The following is a 26,426-nucleotide window of genomic DNA, read 5'->3' as shown; positions in this document are numbered from 1 at the left end:
CATCATTTTTCCAGTATCTTTGTTTTTAAATATGTCTGGACTTTAATATTTATCTTTTACTATATGAGTATTCAATCTGCCAAAGTATCTTTTGTTATCATTTTGTAAGCACTCTTTTTTTTGGCTTTGGTGTTTTAATGATTACTTCAACAGACTGAATACTTACTGTATGAGCAAAATAATAAATGAAAATGTTTTCTAAGAAGTACTGGAAATTTGGGGGAAAACTAATAAAAGATTCAAGGACATGCAAAGATTCAGAATTCCACGAGTCTGTTTTCTATTTTTACTAGAACCCTATCTGCTGACTTGTCTGCCCCTTACTCTAATCTGTACATGCCTATGCCAAAGGATATTGAATATCATCTATCATTAGCCTTTGGTTTTTTTAGCTGTTCCTAGACTCTAGGAAGGGAGAGGTATTTTTATTATGTCAGAAGCACATCCAAAGGGTGAGTTAAATATAAAGCAGAGTTGAGGCTGTTGTTACTGTGATTATTGCATAACATTCACTAAATACCCTAAATATGTTCACCCATACACCCTGCATCAGTCTCCACTTGAACAGGACATCAAGCAGGGTCTGCAGCCTCCAAACGCCATTCCTCTAAGGACCTTTCTTCTATCCCAAAGGGAAAGATACTGAAGATAATACAGAGATAACCGGTGTCTGTTTATATGTGTATGTTATGCATAACCCACTCTGGCCTGGGGTGGACCACCTCCACTGAGCCAATTCTCATGGCTGAAAATAAAGAGCTGAGCTGGGGCAAGACTGTTGAGAACAGTGAGATATCATGTGATGTCATGTCTGGGTTATTTAGGGGCATATAAACATAAATCCTACTTGATTGTTACTGTACTTCCCACCTCCAATCATAAAAAAATGTGGATTATACCAAAGATGCAATTCCCCAGTGTCCTTAGAGAAAATTTGACCAGCCTCTTTCAAGCACTAGTCCCCTTGCTTTGAAGGGTAATATTGATCTTTTTTGTGTGTGTTAGTGTACCTATGATTGGTCTACCTGTCTGCAAATCATGTTGTTGTTTTCAGTTCAAGAAGAGGAACAGTGGCTCTTTTTATCCAGAAAAACTTCTCTAAGAAAGAGATCTTTAAAACATTTAGTAGATGAAGCACATTGCCTTCAGTTGGATGCTATATACTATAATATTACAGGTCAGTATGATAGTGAGAAATGATTCCTTAGTGTGCAAAAAAAGATTATAAAAGAAGTACTTTAGAATAAAAGACAATTTTTGAATATTTCTAGAACATATTCTCTTGATATCCTAATATATTAAAAGAGATTAGAAGAATATTTTCTTTTAAAATAAAAGACTTCTATTTTAATTTATTAAACACTAAATAAATTCTCATTCATATAAGTTTTTTGTCCTGGTTGTTATATAATAATGTATATGCACTTGCATCGCTCTTCTAGGAATATCAGTTGATGTCCACCAGCAAATTGTTTATTTCTCTGAAGGAACTTTCATATGGGTGAAGAAGGCTACCAACATGTCTGATGTGTCTGACCTGAGAATTTTCTACAGAGGTTCAGGATTAATTTCTTCTATATCCATAGACTGGCTTTATCAAAGAATGTATTTCATCATGGATGAACTGGTTAGTCTGAGAAGTTAAAGAGGAATGGTAATAGGTAGTGCTACTGATATGCACATCTTGGTATATTTAATACTATATACAATTCTCTTATTCAATAAATTCTCAAGTATTTACTATGCTTTATATATAGGTTATCAATGAATCACAGATCTGGCCTATAGGACAGTGTAGACTTTACCTAGTCCTAGTCCTCACACAGCCTTCAATCACCTTTATTCGTAATTTTTTAGAGTCGTGAGTTTATAATAAAGATAATTTATCTTCCATAAGATGGTGGTCCCCTGTGTTATCATTAGGTAATACTGCCAGTCATGATAAAAGTCAGCTGCAAACATTTAAAATTATATCATAACCAGAGGGAAATTTAGTAGTTTTCCACAAAGACAGTAGTACTGAAATTTTTGGGAGACAGTTTTTTTTTTTTTTTTTTTTTTTTTGGTCGCATAAGGATTATTTTGAGCTGATGAAGACACACAGTATTGACATGTTTCAAATTCTACTTCTTTGGAAGGTACAGGCACATCACAATAAGCAGCAGCCATTGCTATGGTTAGAAGCCCATAAAGTAAAATATAGCTTAAATGTTAAAAATAGTCGAATGCCTCTACAAGCCGGGGAATAGGCATTTGTATTGCATTGATGTCAATAATGTATAAGCTCATTAGGATATAGGATATAAAACTGCCATTTAAGGGCTTTTTTTGTTTGTTTGTCTTGGACAGTGCTTGGTGACTAGTATAATTCCAGGCACAGAACAGATCCTCAGGGATACTTTTTGGCTGAATTGAATGCTGTATAGACAGATGCTAATCCTACTGGTATTTTTTTTTTTTATGTTTTAGGTATGTGTCTGTGATTTAAAGAACTGCTCAAACATTGAGGAAATTACTCCACCTTCTATTAGTGCACCTCAAAAAATTGTGGCTGATTCATACAATGGGTAAGTGTTAGCCTTATAAAAATGAATTCTCTTCCATTGGCAATAAATAGTTTTTGAGAAACTTGCTTGCTAATGAAACATTGTAGTACCAGATGAGCCTATCTATGCATCTTATTTTAGGTAAATTTAATTACAGCTAGGCAAATTTTTCATTTGGTAGAGCCAGGAGGAAATTTTTTTCAAACATAAATCAACTCCTCTAAAGTAATTCCTTTTTCCTTCATGGCAAAATATGGGTACATGGGAAAGACTTGTCTGGGAGTCAGGGACCTGGGTTCTAGTCCTGGATTTGCCACTTTACGGTGGAACTCAGAGTCTCATTGCCCCCTCAATACTACCTGTGAGAAACCCCTTTATTGCACCTGTTCCTTTTGCTAAGCCTTTCAGCTTTAGTTCATTCCTCTGGCCTGGTTCTCACATCTATCAAGAGTCTCCTTAATAAGAAAGCTACTAGCATCCACCTTAGGAGACAGGAACTGATAACTCTGCCTCCTACCTACAAATGAAATGGACACATTGTATCGCAGTGCTGTTAAATCGCAGTAGTACCTCAAGCAAGTATCATCATGTCTGTGATCATTGGTTTATCAATCCATATAGGGAAGGTAATAATACTTACCCAGTTGGGTTATTTTGAGGATAAAATGAGATATTCATTGTGATTGTATTTCGTGAACTCCAAATGTATATGAATGTGAAGGATAAACACATAGAAAGTTATTTTGGGGTTATTATTTCTCAGATCTGTTATTTCTCAGATAATAACAGATTAGTAACCAATAGGCAAAGCCCATATTTGTAAGATTAAACTTTTTTCGTTCCTATAGGAATAAAGTTGCTTTCATTTTGAATGAAAAAAAAATGTAGTTTATGTTTTTCACAAACAAAGCCTTCTTTAAAAAAAGATTGTTCATTATTGATTTTAAAATCAAGCTTTCTATTCCTATTCATTCATAATTTACTAAGGATTTATTCTAACTTCGTGGGTTTAAGTGAATTACTGAATTATGGGATATTTCAAAATGCTTTGTGATGTAGGACAAGGATCCTCTGGATCTTATTGTTTTCATTTGTAAAGGTCTGCGGTCTTATGAAATGTAACTTTGTTATTGACACTTATACAAAATGACTCATTCTGATGATAATGAATTTCACCCACTAATCAACCATTCAAATGAGATCAGTGAAGTATTTAGTGGCTCTTTGTTTCCATTAGGATAAAATGGGTTTGTGCTTATATTTTGCAATGTGACTAGAAATGATAATGATAATTAATATTTATACTTAATGTGTGTTTCTAAGTGTATTATGTCCAATAATTCACTTAATTTGTATTCAACTCTATGAAATAAGTACTTTTATTATCCTAGTTTTCTAGCTAAGGAAAGGGAAACGCAGGTTGATTCAGTAATTGTCCAAGATGATAGAGCTGTTTTGCGTTAGAACCAGTGGAAAAAGTGGAACCAGACAGGCCCTGGCACAAGAAGTTTTTCTCCAGGACTTCTTGCTCCACGGCTTGTCTTCTAACCATCTCTCCGTACCATGATAGGAGAGTTTCTGTAAAAATCATCATGTACCTTTTAGCAATAGTTTCTGTAGTGGTTCTAACGGGCAGCAAATGTGTGAAACAGTGTATTGTCCTGGTATTAGAAATATTTTTCCCCATGCTGTTCTTTTTGCAGTGCTGAATTATCTCCTCATTCAGGTCAAACTTACTGTAAACCTCTGCTCTTCTTCCTACCACCACTTCCCCATCTTCCTTCCACCCCAGCTTCTCCTCCTTACTTTGTCCTCCTCCTCCCATGCACCAAATCTCTTCACTTTCTATTTTTCTTTTTCTTTTTTTTAATTGCATTTTACGTCTTGGGGTACATGTGAAGAACATGCAAGATAGTTGCATAGGTGCACATGTGGCAGTGTTATTTGCTGCCTTCCTCCCCTTCACCTGTATCTGGCATTTCTCCCCCGATATCTCTCCCCAACTCCCCATCCCCCACTGTTCCTCCCCTATTCCCTATTTTTCTTTTTCTTCCTCCCTGCTTCAATATAATAATTGTAATCTTTACCACAGATATTTTCCTTTTATCTACTCTTAAATTTCTCCAAATTCCATTAACGATTATGAATTTGGGAAACAAAAGCAGAAAATAAAGAGCCAAGCTGTTTTTGCTTTTTGCCTGCTACAGTCCTTCCTCAGGGAAAAGAATAGCTTCTTATCTCAAAATGGAACTTATATCTCGACATTATCCTAGCATAGGAGTTTTGAAAAGTTGATAAAGATTTGGAATAGACATCAAGGGAAATTAGAGCAGAACTAAACAAGGACAAGGTAAATGATTTGACAGTTGTGATGAGAGGTTGGAATGCTGCCAGTCCTTGGGGTTGGGATAAGAAGAATTTATCAAAGTAAACTTGTTAGCACCTGTGTCCCTAATCATGAATTGTAAATTAGCTACATCCATATTAATAATTTTGTATTTTGGTTAAAACGTTATTTAAATATTTCATCATCGATGAAATATTTTGGTGGTATGTTTGCTTTTTCATTATTAAAATAACCTGCCTCATTACTGTGAGGTTTGACTTTAAACTAGATGTGCTTCTCTAATTCTTTAATTGGCTTCTTTCTCCCGATTGCTGGGTGGTCCTGCTTCAGTCTTGTGCGGGGTATTTTTTTGTGGTTTATAAAATGGTAGCTCTATTGCCTGAATCAATTGTAGATTAAAAAAAATTAGTCCGCTGCAAATGCAAAGTAGTCATGCTAGATAGTTATGGCAAAATGGTAACTGTGCAACTAAAAATGACTTAAATGTTTGCCTTCTTCCATTTATCACTCAGAATGCATGAGAAAAATTTACCGATAAAATTAGGCTTAAGGATGTGTGTTTTTTGGAGGAAGGTATTTTACAGTAAATACCATATTTAGCCATGTGATTTCTATATAGTGTGTTTTTCTTTAAAAATTTGAGGCCAGGCATGGTGGTTCATGCCTATAATCCCAGCACTTTGGGAGGCTGAGGCGGGTGGATCACGAGGTCAAGAGATAGAGACTATCCTGGTCAACAAGGTGAAACCCCGTCTCTACTAAAAATACAAAAATTAGCTGGGCATGGTGGTGCGCGCCTGTAGTCCCAGCTACTCGGGAGGCTGAGGCAGCAGAATTGCTTGAACCCAGAAGGCGGAGGTTGCGGTGAGCCGAGATCGCACCATTGCACTCCAGCCTGGGTAACAAGAGCGAAACTCCGTCTCAAAAAAAAAAATTTTTTTTTTGAAAGACCATTCTTGGCCGGACATGGTGGCTCATGCCTGTAATCCCAGCACTTTGGGAAGCCAACACGGGGAGATCACTTGAGCCCAGGAATTCAGGACTAGCCTGGGCAATATGGTGACACCCTGTCTCCGCAAAAAATACAAAAATTAGCCCAGTGCAGTGGCACGCCTGTGGTCCCAGCTACTTGGGAGACTGAGGTGTGGGAGGATCACTTGAACCCAGCAAGTTGAGGTTGTAGTGAGCTGTGATTGCATCACTGCACTCCAGCCTGGGTGACAGAGTAAGACATTGTCTCAAAAAGAAGAGACCCTTTATGTTTTTGAATTTTTTGATTCCTTAAAACAAGAACAGAAGGCCAAACACCATATGTTCCCACTCATAGGTGGGTGTTAAACAACGAGAACACATGGACTCAGGGAGAGGAGGAGCATCACACACTGGGGGCAGTTGGGGGGGTGGGTAGGGGAGAGACAGCGGTGGGTGGGGAGGAAGGGAAGGGTGGGGAGGGATAACATGGGGAGAAATGCCAGATACAGTATGCACCTAAAGTAAAATAAATAAATTTAAATAAAAGTCACTTACAATAATTAAGAGACTAGCATTGGAAGTGAGGCTGAAACTTTTTAATATTCCAACTTGTAACAAACAAATAGAGTACATCTTAGGTAATTACGTTTTTGCATCTTGGACAATCTCATACTTAGCAACATCAGAGAAACATAGTTCTGATTTTGCAACAGAATAAAGCAAATAGTTTAGGAGGTTACTCATCCACCTTTGCATTGAATCTCATGAGGTTTCTTTTGTTCCAATGTCAGGTATGTCTTTTACCTTCTGAGAGATGGCATTTATAGAGTAGACCTTCCAGTGCCATCTGGCCAGTGTGCAGAAGCTGTGCGTATTGTGGAGAGTTGCACATTAAAGGATTTTGCAATCAACCCACAGTCCAAGCGAATCATTTACTTCAATGACACCGCCCAAGTCTTCATGTCAACATTTCTAGATGGCTCTGCTTCCCATATCATCCTACCTCACATCCCCATTGCTGATGTGAAAAGCTTTGCTTGTGAAAACAATGACTTCCTTGTCACAAATGGCAAGGTCATTTTCCAACAGGATGCTTTGTCTTTTAATGAGTTCATCGTGGGATGTGACCTGAGCCACATAGAAGAATTTGGGTTTGGTAACTTGGTCATCTTCGGCTTGTCCTCCCAGCCACACCCTCTACCAGGCCGCCCCCAGGAGCTTTCAGTGCTGTTTGGCTCTCACCAGGCTCTTGTTCAATGGAAGCCTCCTGCCCTTGCCATAGGAGCCAGTGAGTGCTCTGTCCCCAGGGTGGTTACTGGCCTTGCTGGAATAAGAGGAAGGCTTGAACTGCTTGGCATTCTGATTCAGTTTTGAGAGTCCTAGGGGTAATTCAGTCACCAACCAGAAGCAGCTATGTGGCTTAAAAGAAAGTTTATACATTTGTTCTGCATTTATTAGTTTTGCATTATGAGAGTATCTATATTTTCCATGTATATCCCAAGAGAATAATTTGAACATTTATTGAGTGTCTGCTAAGAACCAGGCATTGACATTCTAGTCAGGAAAAATAGCCAGGAAGATAGAATGCTTGGGTTGAGATTTTTTGTGCCATTGAAGGCTTGCATGAATTTGAGCAATTCCCTAAAACTCTCTGGACTCGAATCTCCATCTCTAGAGAGAGGTAGTGTGTGTGGTGGGTGAGCAGGTGGGCTCTGGAGTCAGCCTGGATGGATTCAAATGCTTGTCTTGCCATTTGTTAACAGAATGACCCTGGGCAAGTAAACCACTCTGTGCTTCAGTTTCCACAACTGGAAAAGGGGAATATTTATTATATCTTTTAATGGAACTGTCACACAGATAAAGTACATAAGTAGAGCCCTTAGAATAGTATCTTGCACAAAGGTCAGCAAACTTTTTCTGTAAAGGAAAGGCCAGATAGTAAATATTTTTCTTTACTTTGTGGATCAGATGGTCCCTGTCGTAGCTACTCAACTCTGCCATTATAGTGTGAAGACAGCCTTAGATAACATGTAAATGAATAACTGGGCTGTGTTCTGGTACAACTTTATTTACAGAAACAGTGGGCCAGGTTTGGCCTGTGAATGGAGTTTGCCACCCTCTGGTCCCCTAGATAATAGTAAGTATTTAGCAAACATCGGCTTTTTTTTTTTTTTGCTTTAGAACAAAGTTAATTATGTATGTTTGCTGCATATCTCAAAGATGGCTGAGAATGAATAGGTGATTTTTTTTATTGATTGCACTTCTTGGAGGAAGATACTATACAAACAGTAGTAATTACCTTAGAGAGTCATCATTAAGAATTTTTTATTAAGAGCCTGATTATATCTGTTATTGTTGTAGAGAACCCCTCTGACAATTATAAGCAGCAAGCATGTAGCTTTGACTGAAGGACAGTCCTATTTGTTGGGAATGCTGTCAGTGCAGCAAAATGAGTGACAGAAGGAAAGAACACTGTCCCAGCCTCATCAACAAACTATCCCTGGTCATTATCAGGGTAGCAGATATTACGGCTCAACTGCTCTCCCATTTGAGATGAGGCTGTAGGTGAATTTATTGAGAATCCTTGATTTGCCCTTACAGATGTCATCCTGACCAGTGATATTGTTGAACTCTTTGAATTAGGCCCTTCTGCCTGGCAGAACTGGACCTATGAGGTGAAAGTATCCACCCAAGACCCTCCTGAAGTCACTCATATTTTCTTGAATGTAAGTGGAACCGTGATGAATGTACCTGAACTGCAGAGTGCTACAAAATACAAGGTTTCCGTGAGAGCGAGTTCTCCAAAGGGGCCAGGCCCCTGGTCAGAGCCTTCAACGGGTACTACCCTGGTGCCAGGTGAGAAAATGTTCTGGATTTAGGGAGTGACTCTCACAAAAAAGAGGCATAGCTGAGTGTTCTTTAAATTTCCTTGCCTTGGGCGTAAAGGAATTAGAATGAAGGTGTATTGACCTCTTGAGTATTTGTTTGAGTAAACACGTATTGAATACGTATTTATTTTCTGAGATTAGGAAAGCAAATAAAGCATTGTGTGATATTTAATTAGTGTTTCTAACCTGCCACTTTAAACTTTCCAAGATATTTTTAGGAAACACTATAATTGATTCTTTATGGGTTTCTTTTTTCTCATGGTTTATTAAGCAGTGGCGTTCCTGAACTCTGAAGGTCTTGCTGAGAGAAGCTGAGGGGCTGTGAATTATGCTGAGTTCCATCCTCTTGGCTGAAAAGGAATGGAAAGATGACTATACCATTTATGCTGCTATTGTTATCACAATTGTTTCTGGGTGCTCTGAATGAGACAATGACAAACAGTAGTCAAAGCCACCTCAAAAAAAAGTTCTGCAATGATCAAGACACTGTCATAGAGGCAATCTCACCATGCGCTTTTCTTCAAGTTTCAAAAATTTATGTGAAAATCAGAAAGTGTGTTTAATGGGATCATTCTTGTTATACAGATCCTTTTATACAATTACTCATATCCTTTTATAGAACTTTTCAAAGTATTGACGTTCTTTTATTTTATAAAGAAAATCTTAAAATATAAGTTGTAGATATAAGTATATAGGTATCTTTAAAGAGTTTGCTTTTCGTGATGTTTCTTTTAATTTCTTTTTTACCCAACAGCTACTGAGCCACCATTTATCATGGCTATGAAAGAAGATGGGCTTTGGAGTAAACCATTAAATAGCTTTGGCCCAGGAGAGTTCTTATCTTCTGATATAGGAAATGTATCAGGTAAACACCAAGTCCTCTGTTCACTTGGATGACAGATTTCTACTCTTAAGACTTCCTACGTCATTCAATAAAGCAAAAGAATAGGGTATTTTGGTATTAGGTCAATAGTGAAAGGAAAAAATATTGATTGAACTCTACTGCCAGTGATTGTTAGGAAAATGTCAGTTCTTAAATAGGAATGGTATTTATCAAGTCACAAAATGTGAGGTTGTTTCTAGTTTTATGCCCACCAGCAAGGATTTGATATAATGCTCACATATTAATCTACCAATGTTGTCTCACATTAGCAGCCTATCTTGTTCCACTGAGACAGTTATACTTAAAGATAATTTACTATGAGTTTGCTAGAAGACAGGAGCAGAAATTGCTGCATAGAGTTCTGAATAAGGTGTAAGGAACAATTGGTTGACAAAGAGGATTATTAAGTAATAAATGGGTAATTTGCTTGGAAGGCATTAGAAGGAAGAAAAGACTTCATTTTAGGGTGGTATAATAGTGATCTCACCTGAAGATGACATCTTCCATAGTTACCTAACTGTTTATTGATTTATTTGACCATTTAAAGTACAACAGCATTTCTGACTAACAGGAGCCGGTCGTAGGCAATGTAGCATCAGTGGAGAGAATGCCACTTTGGCGTTGGCTGAGTCTGGGCTCCGTCTCGATATATGTGTGAGCCCTCAGGCAGAACACATGATCTCACCTTGTCTCAGGTTTACCATCTCAAAAGTGGGGATAATTCCTACTTCATAACTTTATTTTGAGAATTAAGTGAGATCTGCAAAGTGCGTGGGACAATGTTTGGCAAATAGGAGATGCCTGACATGTATTAATTGTTCCGCCCGGTTCCAGGGGTTAAGATTTTGGGCTAACATTACTGAAATATGTTTGACAGATCCTTAAAGTTCTAATGAATATATATCAGTGTGTTCTTTAAAATTATGTTGAGGTGCAGATGTGATTTATTGACTCAGTATGTTTTTGTTGGCATGTGTGAAAAGTAACTGCTAATAATTCACTTTGTTTTGAGACATGGATTGGTATAACAACAGCCTCTACTACAGTGACACGAAAGGTGATGTTTTTGTGTGGCTGCTGAATGGGACGGATATCTCAGAGACTTATCACCTACCCGGCATTGCAGGAGCAGGGGTTTTAGCTTTTGAGTGGCTGGGCCACTTTCTCTACTGGGCTGGAAAGACATACGTGGTGAGTTAAAGCATGGCATTCTGGATGCTCTAGAACAACACTTACTTCAGCGACTTGCACACCAGTTTCATTAAAAAAAATATTTGTGTACCACTTGTGTTATTATCTATTTAATGTTTATCTTTAAACAACTCACTTAAAAAAATTTTTTTGAGACACAGTTTTACCCTACTGCCCAGGCTGGAGTGCAGTGGCATGATCTCGGTTCAGTGCAATCTCTGCCTCCCAAGTAACTGGGATTGCAGGCACATACCACCATGCCTGGCTAGTTTTTGTATTTTCAGTGGAGACAGGGTTTTCCCATGCTGGCCAAACTGGTCTTGAACTCCTGACCTCAAGTGATCTGCCTGCCTCGATCTCCCACCTTGGTGGGATTACAGATGTGAGCCAGCACGCCTGGCCCCATATCCCTTTTAAAATGTGTTTCTGTGTAAATTAAATTTGTTATCACTATTTGTTGAACTAGTTCTTTTTTCCCCCAATAATAGTTTAAAATAAATACACAAACATGCTCACCTGAGGGTTGGTGTCTTGGCAGGAACATGGCATGCTCCAAAGTCATGATTCAAGGAAACTAAATGAAGAGACATTTTCAAAGGCTAGGGAAAATGAACAAATGATGGTGAAGCATCCTCACAGTTTGCAAGTGTGGGAAGATGTAAGTCTAGGTTTGAAGAGGCAAGGGGAAGAAGTAGAAAAACCTGGTGAGGGCTGTGATTGTAGGAGAGTATCTGATATGAACTGTGACTTTAGGCACAGAAGCTGGCTACTATTAAGATGCATGGTTTGGCAAGGATACAGATAACAGAATAAGAACCCCTACCCCTCCTTCCTCTTGCCCTCTGATCTGCCAGTGCTTCCATTGGCTGAACCTCACCAGAAGCCAAACAACAACTCATAAGCCTAGCAGATGAAGTCCATAGATGTCAGCCTCTTGTGGGGCACTGAGTAGGGTGGAGAAGGGTGGAGATTAGACCTAGAGGCAAAATAAAGACATCCAGCGCACCTGTGGAGTGATATACTTTGAAGAGAAAGTTGACGATTAGCAACAAGAACATTGTATTTAAGAAATATGGTATTGAAATCATTTTTAATCAGGAAAGTGCTTGTTGTCCATTCATTTATTTGTCCAGCAATCATTTGTCTACCACCAATGTGTTGAAAGCCTTGAAAGAAGGCAAAGTAGGTGAATATAAAATAAATAGCCAACACGTCCTTTATTGTGTAGAGTTCAGAGATTTTTTACTGTGTCCAGTGTTGTGCAGCCATCATCAGTCGACCCTGCTCTTCTGATGAGATAAAATACATATATGAAATAAAGAAGCATATGAAGCAATGTGTTTAGAGACAAAGCAATATGGTATAACCTGAATTCATAAGCGGCAAAGATGTGCAAGTAGAATGAAATTGAGTGGGGTTAGTCAGAGAATGCTCCCTCAAATGGGTTAGTTTAAAAATACTTTTGAAAAAGGAAACGTAAGAGTGGACATAAAAACCAGTTTTAAGTATTTTTTTAAAATCTCTTATAAAAGTTTTTAACTCCAGGACAAATTGTTTAACTTTAACCCACTTTACCTGCGAAAAAATAGGGAATAGAAATCCTTCTCAAGTTTAATGTGAGGATTACAAAAATTTATATTTTAAAGATAAAAAAAGTACAGTGCCAGGCACATTATTGGTACTCAATAATGAAATATTAGGGAACTACACTGAGAGAGAAGAGCAAGGAGAGCTGTCATTTATAAGGACATATACATCTTTTTTTTGGGAGTCTAATCAAATGTATTCTTATCTAGCAGTGTTTACATTGTCTGCACGTATAATTAGGAATAGCAGTCATTTGTATGCAAAATAAATTTACTTCCCTTCTCTTTGGAGGCATGTAAAGAGATAAGCCCCATTAGGGCAGGTGCCATGCCTGTTTGCTTGTTGCTGTGTTTCCAAGACTTAGCACACTACTCAGCATGTAGTGCCAATAACTATTTGTGGTTGAATGAATGAATGGATTAATCAAGCAATTTATTAATGATTGCAATAAACTATTTAGAAATAACAATATCACTTGAAAGCCATTAACTGACCATACAATTATGCTTTTTAGATACAAAGGCAGTCTATGTTGACAGGACACACAGACATTGTGACCCATGTGAAGCTGTTGGTGAATGACATGGTTGTGGATTCAGTTGGTGGATATCTCTACTGGACCACACTCTATTCAGTGGAAAGCACCAGACTAAATGGGGAAAGTTCCCTTATACTACAGGCACAGCCTTGGTTCTCTGGGAAAAAGGTGACAAATGAAAAGATCTGATCATTTAGTAATACTGTATAACTCTATAGTTATGATAATACTGTCTCTTGCTTATTGTGAGTAGTTAAAGCAGACTTCCAAAAAAAAATACTGTGTTGATAAGATCTTGGTATAATGAAGATTTCTTTTATTTTAAAAACAAACAAACAAAAAGCCTTATTTGATGGTCATAATTGATTATACAATTTCAAATACACTATGGAGATTTTTGTAGTTTGCTTTATTTTGAGTGAACTCAACTTAAAAACATTTTAATTTATTACTGTTTGTATAGTCTTAAGGACTTCTGTTGAATATTTTAGAGCTTCGAATCAAGTGGTGATTAGGCATTTTACTATTTTCAATCAGTTTTGGGTACTGACTGTTCTAAAAACTGTTTCTAGAAACCTAGGCAAGTTATTTGACTTCTCTGTGTCTCTTTCCTCATCTGAAAAATGGAACTATTAACTGTTATTCTACTTCTTAGGATTGTTATAAAGATTATATGAGATAATTCATGAAAAGGAGTGGGAATAGTTCCAGGTACAATGTACATGCTTGGTAGTTATAATAGTCAACCTACAAAATATGCCTGATATAGGAATGTTTCTAAGGCAAAGGTTACTTTTACTTATTCAGCTTCTGCAAGCAATACCTATTTTTCTTGGACCTGTTTACCCACTAGGTATTTTTTTTCTGATTATAATAGTGACATATTTCTACCATAGAAACTTGAAAATTGCAGAAATGCATTAAGAATAAATAAATCATTCACACTACTTCTATTTAATAACATCCCTTAAGATTTTCTTATTTTAAGTTGTTTTTTTCTGCAGAGTTAAAACATACATAATACAGATTGCCAGATAATTTAAAAAATATATCTATGAACTAATGGTTGAGTCACTTGATTTCCAATTCCAATAACATATATGGGCTATAAATTTCCCAGGATATTTAAAGAGACATGATTTGCATTACATAGATTATAACACAGACATTTAAAAGAGAGAGAAATTTATGTACCATATCCAAAGATTAACCATTCTTGTCAAATAATAAAAAGGTCCCTTAATTCTCTCTTGGAGTCACTTGAATCTGAATACCAAGAAAACATTTTTGTTTCTCAAATGTAATTGTTAGGGAAAAACATTTTCATTTTTGTAAAAACATATTGATAATATTATCTCTAGAGTAACTTCTCCACCTCAGGACTTTGTCAGTAATCTTCCCAGTGTTCTGATATGGTTGTTTGAGTACTCTCACCAACCAGGAAAAAGCTCTGGAGTGACCTTGGGACTTTCTTATAAATGAGTGAGTCATTCAATTTCTCAGCACGTTTGGGGGAAATTCATCCTTCTTATTCCTCTTTAAATCCCCACTCCAAACGCTTATACACTGAAGATGGGAATACAAACTAATACAACTTCTATGGAAAAAAGTGAGGAGATTTCTTAAAGACCTAACTAACAGTATTTCTTCCATTCAATCCAGCAATCTCACTACTGGGTATCTCCCCAAAGGAAAGGAAGTCATTATATCAAAAAGACACCTACACACATATGTTTATGGCAGCACAATTTGCAACTGCAAAGATAGGGAACCAACCTAAGTGCCCATCAGCTGATGAGTGGATAAAGAAAATGTGGTATGATTACACCATGGAATACCACTCAGCCATAAAAAAAGAAGGAAATAATGCAGCAACTTGAATGGAGCTGATAGCCATTATTCTAAGTAAAGTAACTCAGGAATGGCAAACCAAATACTGTAAGTTCTTACTTACAAGTGAGAGCTAAGACATGGGTATGCAAAAGCATATAGTGTGATATAATAGACTTTGGAGACACAGAAGGAGGGAGGGTGGAAGTTGGGTGAGGGATTAAAAAATATTTCATTACATTGGGCACATTTTACACTACTCAGATGACTGGTGCACTAAAATCTCAACCTTTACCACTGTACATTCATCCATGTAACCAAAAGCTACCTGTACCCCAAAAGCTACTGAAATTAAAAATATACATATATTAAAAGCAAAAGAATGGAAATTAAGAAAAAAAACAAAACAAAACAAAACTTCTTTCCTAATCCTCTCCCAGATTGTCAAGTGCTGTTGTTGCTTTTGGAAATCTGTGTTGTGGTTCCATGGTTTGATATCTAATCTGTCTGACTCCATTAGTGCCAGTGGCTGTTTTGAAGGCAATGCATTTTGCAACCAGCAAAGCTCTCCATTTGTCTCTTGTTCACTTATATCATGTACAGATTTATTATGCAGTAATAATATATTTTGCAATCAGCAGATGTAATGAATACAGTCAGCCAATTATTTATAGAAAGTCCCAATTATTTGTGTGATAAATAAAAAATGAACAAAGTAAGAAATTCTTCTAAGGTAAAAAGATACCCTTTACCACATCTGATGAGCTGAACTCACAGCATATGGTACCTTTTACCCTAGAATTAAAATTTAACCTGAAGGTTTTAGCTTAGATCAGAGAAGTTTGTATATAAGGTTTGGCACACCCTCTGACTGTTAAAATAGGAAGCTGCTGACTACTGCAGAAAAATGGGATGATGACTCAACACCTGAATTTTACTTAGAATTTGAATAGTTTGTTGTATTCCAGCAAAAAAATTGTAGAATCTTTTTAAAATAGATAAAAATAGCTTAATTTGTAATGTAGAAACTCTAGTGCATCTCATTGTAAATAACCAAACAAGATTAACCTTTTTTAAAAAAAGATTTATTGAAAAAAAATCAATAAATCTTTCTTAACATGGAGTAAGGACATAATTCAACTCCTAAAAGGCTGGAAATTGCCAGAATAGATTTTTACCTTCTGGAGAATAAGTTGGTTGAATTTTGCTAAAGATGGAAGGCTGTGATTTATATGACAACTGAAGGGTTTTTGCCGCCATGTGCCTTACAACTGCTTCTTTGTGGCAGAGTAACTTGTCAGGATGGTTCTTAGATACCTTATTGAAGTCTTTTCACATTTTTCACTGCCTCATCATTTTTGTTTAAATGCTGTTGTATCGTGCTAAAGATGTAGTCGTCAACTTTAATTCTACTGGGGATACTTTAATTCTATTGGGTGTATTATAGGGAGATTCCAATGCTGTGAGATCAGGTTACTGGCAATCTTAGCAATATTTGTAAAGCCAAAGAAAGCTAAAACAGGATCTTTGGATAATAACTTCTTTCTCACATATTCTATGCCATAAGAAAAGCAGCTGTGAGAAAAGCAGCCGTTCCTCAGAAAGAAAAGCAGTTTCCTAGAAAACTGGATGTAAAATTAAGATATACATTGCAACAAGAAAGCAAAGAGTAGTAAGAAGTTGTTCTCATATGTCGTCTGGAAATAGGACTTTATATACACATTACTATTCAATTTTAACATAAACGTCCTGTGTGTATGATCTTTTTAAAGTGTATGAGAATGTTTTGGGTTGCAATTAATAGAAAACACAATTCAAAATAGTTTAAACCATTGGTGGCATGTTGGAATTACCTGTGAAGTTTTAAAACATACTGGAGCCAGGTTCCATCCCCAGCAATCATAATCTAATCGAGTGCAGCCTGGGAATAGAGATTTTTTAAAAACTCCACAGATCATTCTAATATGCAGCTCTGTTTGATAACAGGTTTAAACGATAACAAAACTCATTGGCTCATGTTGCTAAAGAGGCCAGAGTTATCACTGTCTTTAGGCAAGCTTGACACAGGCTCAGCATTTCAGATTCAGTAGCTCTAATGTGTTTGATAATTTGTATGTGTTCCAAGTTTCCAGGTGATGCTGTTGCTGCAGGTCTGAGAATCATACTTTGATAATTACTGAGCTAAGTACATAAAAGTGAATAATATACTTACTGCCTTTTTGTGGAATTTTAGGACACCAGTGTTTATATCCAAATAACATAGTAATAAGCATAATCATATAACTTTTATATTCAGAAAAAAGTAAAAATTACTGAATTTATTATTTCAAAGAGGATGTTAATGAGAAATCTATAGCTTAAGTGTGACCTGTTCATAAAGATATGCTTCAAACATGTATTTGGTTTATTTTCTTACCTTACTTTCTCTTTAGGTAGCTGCTCTAACTTTAGATCTCAGTGATGGGCTCCTGTATTGGCTGGTTCAAGACAGTCAATATATTCACCTGTACACAGCTGTTCTTCGGGGACAGAGGTAAGTAGGGTCCCTCAAAGGCAACTGATTGAGAAGAAAACTTGTCCCTAAGTCATAAATAATGCATGAAAATTCATTTATTCTCTCAGTAAACATTTCTGGTTATCTACTGTGTGGCAGGCATTGGGCTTGTAGGGTAAAGAGGTTTGTAAACAACTAGTTACAGCAGAATATGATAAGTGCTGTGATGAGGTATGAAGAGAGTACAGAATAGACACTCAGGAGAATGCTGCTCAAGAGCCCAGGAAGTGTATGGATAAGCTTTTCTGCTCCTTCGCAAAATAGAGTATACATTATGGAATGAAGGCAGAGCTCTTCCTGTGATGTCTTAAATAAAAACAAGAGGGTGAAAGGGGCCGCATGAATTATCTCCTTGATCTGCATCCTAAACGTATTACCCTGTCCTGCTCTTGTCAGTCTCTCTACATCTTCAACATTAGCCTTGTCAGATATTTTAAAAATAAAATTTACACTTTTGTTTCAAAAATTAGTTATAATATAAATAATGTGAAATGTTCAGATCTTAAGTGTTCCATTACATCAGTTTAGACAAATGCATTTTGAGACATAGAAAGTATCCATCATCACAAAAAATTCCTGTGCCCTTTCCCAGTCACTCTGCCTCCATCCAGAAGTATGTATTTTTTGTGTTTGGCTTCTTTTACTTGGCATAAAATATTTTGTGATAAATCCACGTTATGTGTGGTAGTTTTTCCTTTATATTGCTGAGTAGTATTCCATTGTGTGAAGATACCACTGTCTGTGTATCCATTCTATGCATGTCTTGATGGACATTTTAATTGCTTCCTAATTTTGATTATCATGCATAAAACTGAATATTTGTATACAAGGCTTTTTGTGGTTATATACTTGTATAAATACCTAGGAGTAGAATTATTGGGTGATAAGGTAGATAGATCTTTATACTCTTAAGTAATTGCCAAACAATTTTGGAATTGTTTGTGTCATTTTATATTCCCATAAAAATGTATGAGAATTGTGGTTCTTCCATATCTTCCCAACAGTTGGCTTTGGCAATCCTTTTTATATTCACATTCTTTGGTGTGTGGAGCAGTAAATATTGTGATTTTAATGAGCACTTCCCTGATGACTATCAATTTTGATCACCTTTTCATTTGTTACTGGTCATTCATATATCCTCTTTTATGATGTGCCTGTTCAAGTATTTTTCTCCTTTTTAAATGTGTTGCCTTTTTGTTATTGAGTTGTTCTGTATATAAGCATTTTGTCGAAATATGTGTTGTGAATATTTTCTCTTAGTGTTTAGTTTATCTGCTTATTTTCTTAGTGGTGTGCTTTGATGAGCAGAATTTCATTTTGATTAAGTCCAATTTATGTGTTTTCTATATTTTGTCCTTTCTGTGTTTTCTGTAAAAAATCTTAGCTTATCCCAAGGTTGCAAAGATTTTACACTGTATTTTTTTCTAGAAGTTTTATTGTTTTAGCTTTCATGATTAGATCTATGATTCATCTTAAATTTATTTTGGGGTCTGAGATATGGGTAAAAGATTTCTTTTTTTCCTTTCTATAGGGATATCCAGTTGTTCTAGCACCATTTGCTGAAGAGATTTCCTCTTTCTTTATTTAATTGCTTTGGGACCTTTATTGAAAATAATTTGACTGTGTATTTCTTGGTCTATTAATGGACTCTTTGTTCTGTTCCTTTGATATATTTGTCTATTCTTTTTGCCAGTACTATATTGTCCTGATTATTATAAAAATTTAGAGAAAAACTTAAACATAGGCAAGATTCACTCCTCCAACTTTGCTTTTCTTTTCCAATATTTTTATGTTGACTATTCTTGATTTTTCACCTTTCCAAATAGATTTTAAAATCATCTCACTAATTTCTAGAATAAATCATGCTGGAATTTTGATTTCTTTTCAGTTTAGGGAGAATGAATATCTTAAAATACTGAATCTTCTAATCAATGAAAATGGTATCTCTCTTTCATTTATTTAGCTTTCCTTTAATTTCTCTCAGCAGTGTTTTATAGTTTTTAGTGTAGATGTCTAACAAGTATTTTGTTAGGTTTGTGGCTAGGTATCTATTTTTTTGATGCTTTATAGATGTTATTTAAAAAATTCCATTTTCTAAATGTTCATTAGTAGTGTGGGAAAATACAGCTGCTTTTTGTATATTGACGTTGTGTCTTATACATTATTAACTTCATTTATATGTCCTAGCAGGTTTTTCTAGAATACTTTAGTAAGAGTTAGTCTTAAAAATGACTTAGGAAGCATTCTCTCCTCAATTTTTTGAAAGCATTTATATAGAATTGCTATTAATTCTTCTTTAGTTTTGATAAAATCCACAAGTGAATTCATCTAGACCTGAAGTTTTCTTTGTGGAAAATTGTTTGATTACAAATTCAAATCTTTTAAGGATTAAGGCTATTTTTATTTCTAGTTTTGGTAATTCATGTTTTCAATAATTTGTCATTTTGCATGAGTTGTCAAATTTAATAATATCATCTTATTATTATCATTTTAATACCTGTAGGGTCTATAGTGATATTCTTTTATACTTCTGCTATTGGTACTTTTTTTTTTAACCATTCCTGCTGAATGTTTATTAGATTTATTCATCGTTTCAAATAATCTGTTTCTGGTATTGTTGATTTTTTTCTCTTTTGTCAATTTTTGATTTCATTAATATCCAATCTTATTTTTATTATTTTTCCTTTTCTATTGATTTTAGATGTAATTTTCTGAATTTTCTGTTCTTTTCCTAGCTGTTTAGGGTGAAAAGAGAGGTCACATTTTGTAGTTTTTCTTGTAGAAGTCTTTAATCTTCTTAGGTATATTTGTATTTTTTCTTGTGTAAAAGGGGTTGAATTATTTATTTGATTTTCAGCTTGGTCACTGTTGGTGTATAGCAGTGCTACTGATTTGTGTACATTAATTTTGTATCTTGAAACTTTACTGATTCATTTATCAGCTTTACTTTTTTTTTTTGTAAATAGAAAAACTCCAAGTCATGGAGACTCTGAGAAAGGAGTGTTGGTATGTGTCTATCTATCTATCTATAGATATAAATATATACCTATATATACACATGCATCCATGTATATCCACATACATTCATATACATGTATGTATATATATGGATGTACATATACATATATGTGTATATGGACGTGGATATATGTAGATATATGTGTGTGTGTGTGTGTATATATACACACATACATAATGCATATAAGCACATAAACACAAGAAATTTGATTGATCAATTACTTCACATCAACTATGGTACACAGCTCCAGCTAGTTTCCTACCTGTGAATCAGAGGAAATGGATTATTTCTTTCCTTAGAACTTAAGGTACTGACAATCTGATTGCCAAAATAAGCTGTCTAAAGTGAGACACAGACAATGTTCAAAGCAACAGTGTCGTGAAGGATCATAGTTCATTCTCTGCCTTCTCTCTGTATATGCCAAAGAGCTGGTTTCTTTAAGAGTCTACCTCCTCAAGCATCCGCAGATTCAATATCAAGTAGAGGAATTAAGTTCCTTCTTAAAAAATGTATTTCCTCATCTTAAGGTTAGTAATATTTCCTTGTATGTATGCACAGTGGAGTATAGTAGCTCCCAGTGAAATGATAGAAAGGGTAGGTACTTTTGCCCTCCAAGTAAGTCTTGCCTTATAATCCTATCAGGAAAAAAAAAGGAGCTATATAAAGATTGGGATTCCAGAGTCATCTTATAAACAGAAAGTTTTTTGTAACATATAATCAAAATTTTTTACCTTTAGTTTAGATCAGCTTTGTCCAATACACATATAATGCAAGTCACATATGTAATTTTAAATATTCTAGTTGGCTCATTAAAAAAAGTAAAAACAAGTAAACATAACTTTAATAGTATATTTTAATCTTTTGACAACATATCAAAATATCACTTCAACATGCAATCTGAATAAAAATTATTGTTATTTTATATTCTCTTTTTCACATTCATTCTTGGATGTCCTCTTTGTATTTTACATTTATAACAGGTCTTAATTTGCACACTAAGTTTTCATAGAAGATCTTTGATCTGTATTTAAATGTTATAAAATTTACAGGCAAAAGAGTTGATTTACATACTCAAGTAAGTCTAAAATACTTAAAAATATTCGTTGGGTGCAGTGGCTCACACCTGTAATCCCAGATCTTTTGGAGGCCGAGGTGGGCAGATCATGAGGTCAGGAGAGTCATCCTGGCTAACACAGTGAAACCCATCTCTACTAAAAATACAAAATTAGCTGGTCATGGTGGCATACACCTGTAATCCCAGCTACTCGGTAGCTGAGGCAGGAGAATTTCTTGAACCAGGAGGTGGAGGTTGCAGTGAGCCGAGACTGGGCCACTGCACTCTACCCTGGGTGACAGAGCTAGACTCTGTCTCAAAAAAAAAAGAAACCTAAAAAAATTTTAATACATTTTACATGATTCATAACATATGGATCAAATATAGTTTTAAAATTTAACATAAATTAATTAAAATTAAATAACATTAAATTTTTGGTTCCTTGGTCATACTAACCACATTTCAAAGGTTCAGTAGTCACATGTGGCTAGTTACTGCTATACTGAGCAGTTTAGCTGTAGCTTGCATTAGAGATCAGATAAACTGATTGCTGTCACTCATCATATTCTGAACTTGAGAGCTGCAATTGAATTGCCCTTCAAACTACTCTTCCCTCTCCTATGTACATCCATTTCTTTTAGTTTATACAAGAGCAAACCTATTTGAGACACTGTGAAATTCTCAAAACAAAACTTTTATTTATATTTTTCTAAGGAGAGAAAAGTGAATATTTTTTAATGATTTACAGAAATCACTAAAAAATTAAACCATCACTCCAAAATCCTGAGAATAACTGAGATAGCTTTTTTGAGTACCAAACAACTGTTATAATTTTAGAAACAACCAAGCAGATTTTTCAAGGAAAAATAATTGCAAAATTTCCTTTTATCGAGGGAAAAACAAACCTCTACACACAAAACAATAGTTTTTTACTTGTATTTTCTAGTATGAAAAGGAGCATCTTGATCAAACTATAGAAACTGATAAACACATTGAAATGACAGTTGTGAGTAGTATAAAGTGAATGACCCAACAAGCTACAATAATAAATGGCAGGTAAATCAGATGACTAACCAAGAGTAGGAGGAAGACATGGTTCAATGAGGAGAAACCATTCAAGAGACCATGCCTTCTGGACTGATTTTCCCATTCATCTTATTATGCCTGGCTGCTCATTATGGGGTGGTGGGGTCATGGAATTGATTTTTTTTTAAACCCATCTTTTTATTTCTCAAGAAAACTCTGATGAAACGAGTTCAGCTTCATCCAAACCTTCACCCAGATGTAGATTTGTTAGTGTTATACCCACATTTTATAGATGGTTCAATGAGAGGCTAAGTTATTTGCCTGAAGTCAATCATTTAATAATTGGCTAAGCTGGGGTTCCACGCAGTTCTGCTTGTTTCTGAAGAATCCTCCACATTGCAAATTCATTACTTCACGGTGGGGCCTAGTCTTATTCAGAAATGAGAATAGTCATGTAGACATGCAGGCCATGCCTTCTTGGCATCATGCGAACTGGGTTAGATGTAAGGTGGTTGCTTTAAGAACAAAGAGCGTGAGTGAGGATTGTTGAATAGAATGGAAGGATGCCTACCCAGGGCAGTGTCAGAGCAGTGATGAACTCAGCTCATAACAGAGTTACTCTGTGTGTCTAGCTAGGGACTGGAGTCCTTATGGCTACCACTGTCATTCCTGTCAATTCTGGATAAATGCCTGCAAGTTCTTGCTCTTTGGGTGTGTCCTATTTTTAAATCCCTCAACGCAGTAGGCTTTCCTTTTTAAAGTAACATGTACCTGAATCCTGGCCAGGAGTGGTGGCTCACATCTGTAATCCCAGCACTTTGGGAGGCTGAGGCTGGCGGATCACTGGAAGTCAGGAGTTCAACACCAGCCTGACCAACATGGTGAAACCTGTCTCTATTAAAAATACAAAAATTAGCTGGGCGTGGTGACACACACCTGTCATCCCAGCTACTTGGGAGGTTGAGGCAGGAGAATCACTTGAACCTGAGAGGCAGAGGTTACAGTGAGCCGAGATCGCGCCATTGCACTCCAGCTTGGGTGACAAAAAAGCAAAACTCTGTCTCAAAACCAAATAAATACATAAATAAATAAACAAGTATCTGAATCCTAATTTGCTGTCTCCATCATGATTTATTGCATTGCTTGGTTCCAAAGCCTTTCTGCTTCATGTCTACAAGCTAACTTTTAACCTTGTGTACAGACGGCAAATTTATACTTCAGCCATTGGTTTTTACACGTTTCATTTCTGGATGATTCCCTTATTTCCAGGTCCTGTAAGAACCTTGCCTCATGTCCTTCTTATGCTAATGTTGGTGTTGTAGGAACACAGAGAATAAACCAAAGATGCAATCTCTCAACTAATGAAGTAATAAGAATCCAGGTTGTACCTTTGTTGTAGAGTATTACCAAAATCACAAGTATTTTTTAAAAGCTGCAACTTATCTAAACACTCTTTATATTGCAACATCACATTAATAAAAGCCCCCAGAGAGGAGTGCAGGCTCATGCTTGTGATCCCAGCACTTTGAGAAGCTGAGGCGGGCAGATCACTTGAGGTCAGGAGTTTGAGACCAGCACCAACATGGTGAAACCGCATCTCAACTAAAAATACAAAAAGTTAGCCAGGCATAGTGGCATGTGTGTGTAATCCCAGCTACTTGGGAGGCTGCAGGAGAATCTCTTGAACCTGGAAGGCAGAGGTTGCAGGGAGTAGAGATCGTGCCACTGTACTCCAGCCTGGGCAACAGCAAGACTCCATCTCAAAGAAACAATAAAAGCTCTCAAAAAATTTACTTTAGGTCTATTACTTAAAAACAATTGAAATAAAAACCCAACTTAATATGAAACAAAAAAATAACAGTAATTGTTAGAAAGTACTTAATGTACACGTGTGCATACATACTCACAAACACTTATTCTCATGAGTACTTGGATGGACCAGCCCTTCCACCACTCCAGAAACACACACTAATTGGTATTATGTTTTAGCAGCGCTGAGGATACCACCATCACAGAATTTACAGCCTGGAGTACTTCTGAAATTTCCCAGAATGCACTGATATACTATAGTGGTCGTCTGTTCTGGATCAACGGCTTAAAGATTATCACAACTCAGGAAATAGGTCAGAGAACCAGTGTCTCTGTTTTAGAACCAGCCAAATTTAATCAGTTCACAATTATTCAGACATCCCTTAAGCCTCTGCCAGGTACAGTATTTTATTCCTGCCTTTTTTACTCCATTATACATTCTGTTAAATAAATGTTTAGGTTGGGATTTTTTTTTTCTTAAGAATTAAGTTTTAAGAGGAACAAGGCTTTACTTTCATTTGGTTTGCTTGCAGTGAGTTTAATCTTAACCCAAATTTATAGAATGAAAAAGTCAGAAAAAGATAATTTTTTTCAGGATATGTTAAAGAAAAATTTTGTTTCAGTTCTAATTATTAGCAATTTCTATTGATTTTCTATGATTTTTATATTGCTCAATAATCCCCAATTTTTTTCTTCTATTTTTTTTTCTTTCATCCTGTAGGGAACTTTTCCTTTACTCCTAAGGTTATTCCAGATTCTGTTCAAGAGTCTTCATTTAGGATCGAAGGAAATGCTTCAAGTTTTCATATCCGGTGGAATGGTCCTCCTGCAGTAGACTGGGGTGTAGTTTTCTACAGTGTAGAATTTAGTGCTCATTCTAAGGTATGGTGTTGGTTCTAGTAACTTTCATTTTACAAACAGACTGTACCATCTATGTCAGCCCTGCCCACACTGACCTGTACCATCTTGGCTTAGCCGAGCCCATCTTCTTTGTCATTTCCATAGCATTTGGTTATTAAGATTATTCCCCAGAAAACTTGTTTACAGCCAGTCTCTGACTGCTTGGTACTAACTGCTGTGCTGGATACACTTTAACTGGTCTGTGTGGTACAACATGGAACTTGCCAAGCTTAGCATTTCCTCGAGTGCAAGTTTTGATTTTACAAGTGTACCAAAGTTTGGAGATTTTAGGTAATAAGGAATGAAAGATTTTATAATTCTCTCCCTGAGAAAATAATGTTTTGTGTTTATATTTTAGTTCTTGACTAGTGAACAACAGCCTTTACCTGTATTTACCGTGGAAGGACTGGAACCCTATGCCTTATTTAATCTTTCTGTCACTCCTTATACCTATTGGGGAAAGGGCCCCAAAATATCTCTGTCACTTCGAGCACCTGAAACAGGTACAGAGGTTAAAAATCTCTCTTTTTTAAAAAAGCAGAATCTCACTTTTCATGATCTGGAATGGAAAGTTGAGACTTAAAAATAACTTTCAGTTTTTTAGATGTGTTTAGATTCAATATCCTTTCAATGACTCTTTGGAGATTAGAATAGCTCTATTAACATAAATTTGCATAATTTATTCAAAAACAATAGTTCAGAGATTTTTTAACAGCCATTTCATTTGATTGTAATGATGTAGAAGATGCAGATGCATATTTCAGGTAATTTGTAAAATCCTTCATAAGAAAAATGGTCATTTAATGGTAGAGACAGTTTTTTTGGAAGGCAGACTGTTCTCATAGATGGTAACTCAGAATCTTCTGTGGGTGAATAACTGATATCTAAATTTAATATTGAGGGGAAAGGTATTTTAAAAAGGATACTAGTCATATCATTACATGTGTATATCACCTTAAAGTGTGGAAAGCACATTTTTATGTCTCACTCCATTATTAAATATTTACTACATACCTACCATGTGTCAGAAACATCATTTCATTTGAGCTTCACATAGCTCTGAGGTGGGTGGGAAAGCCTTGTTATCTTGATTATGCAAGAAAGAAAACGAAGGCCTAGCAGTTGCTTAAATAAAATAGTTACTAAGTGGCTGGGCTGGGACTTAATCTGGACTTTTCACTACAGTTTCATCAAATCTTCATTTAATCATTTTTACAAATGTTGGTAAATGATAATATGATTTACTTAATTTATGTAAAGCTAATACAGGATTTGGCAGGTA

At 35.9% G+C, this 26,426-nt stretch overlaps 1 protein-coding gene across 2 annotated transcripts in view; it reads left to right on the top strand.

Moving 5' to 3' along the window:
- The window catches only part of ROS1 (ROS proto-oncogene 1, receptor tyrosine kinase), a 135,372-nt gene that overhangs the window by 28,170 nt on the left and 80,776 nt on the right, over positions 1-26,426 (top strand). Inside the window, exons 9-20 of one of the 2 annotated variants that reach the window (XM_078370764.1) lie at positions 1,055-1,177; positions 1,443-1,627; positions 2,470-2,567; positions 6,657-7,153; positions 8,467-8,721; positions 9,508-9,618; positions 10,649-10,827; positions 12,929-13,120; positions 17,215-17,315; positions 24,428-24,642; positions 24,966-25,126; positions 25,503-25,647. In XM_078370764.1, the coding sequence (XP_078226890.1) occupies positions 1,055-1,177; positions 1,443-1,627; positions 2,470-2,567; positions 6,657-7,153; positions 8,467-8,721; positions 9,508-9,618; positions 10,649-10,827; positions 12,929-13,120; positions 17,215-17,315; positions 24,428-24,642; positions 24,966-25,126; positions 25,503-25,647 (2,262 nt within the window). Of the gene's footprint in view, positions 1-1,054; positions 1,178-1,442; positions 1,628-2,469; positions 2,568-6,656; positions 7,154-8,466; positions 8,722-9,507; positions 9,619-10,648; positions 10,828-12,928; positions 13,121-17,214; positions 17,316-24,424; positions 24,643-24,965; positions 25,127-25,502; positions 25,648-26,426 lie in introns of both variants that reach the window. The other variant, XM_035296567.3, reaches the window with a different exon arrangement.

This window comes from Callithrix jacchus, chromosome 4, assembly GCF_049354715.1.
Source record: "Callithrix jacchus isolate 240 chromosome 4, calJac240_pri, whole genome shotgun sequence".
NCBI classification, from domain to species: Eukaryota; Metazoa; Chordata; class Mammalia; order Primates; family Cebidae; genus Callithrix; species Callithrix jacchus.
Note: the sequence above shows the minus strand (reverse complement) of the source record. Positions and strands in the feature narration are given on the sequence as shown.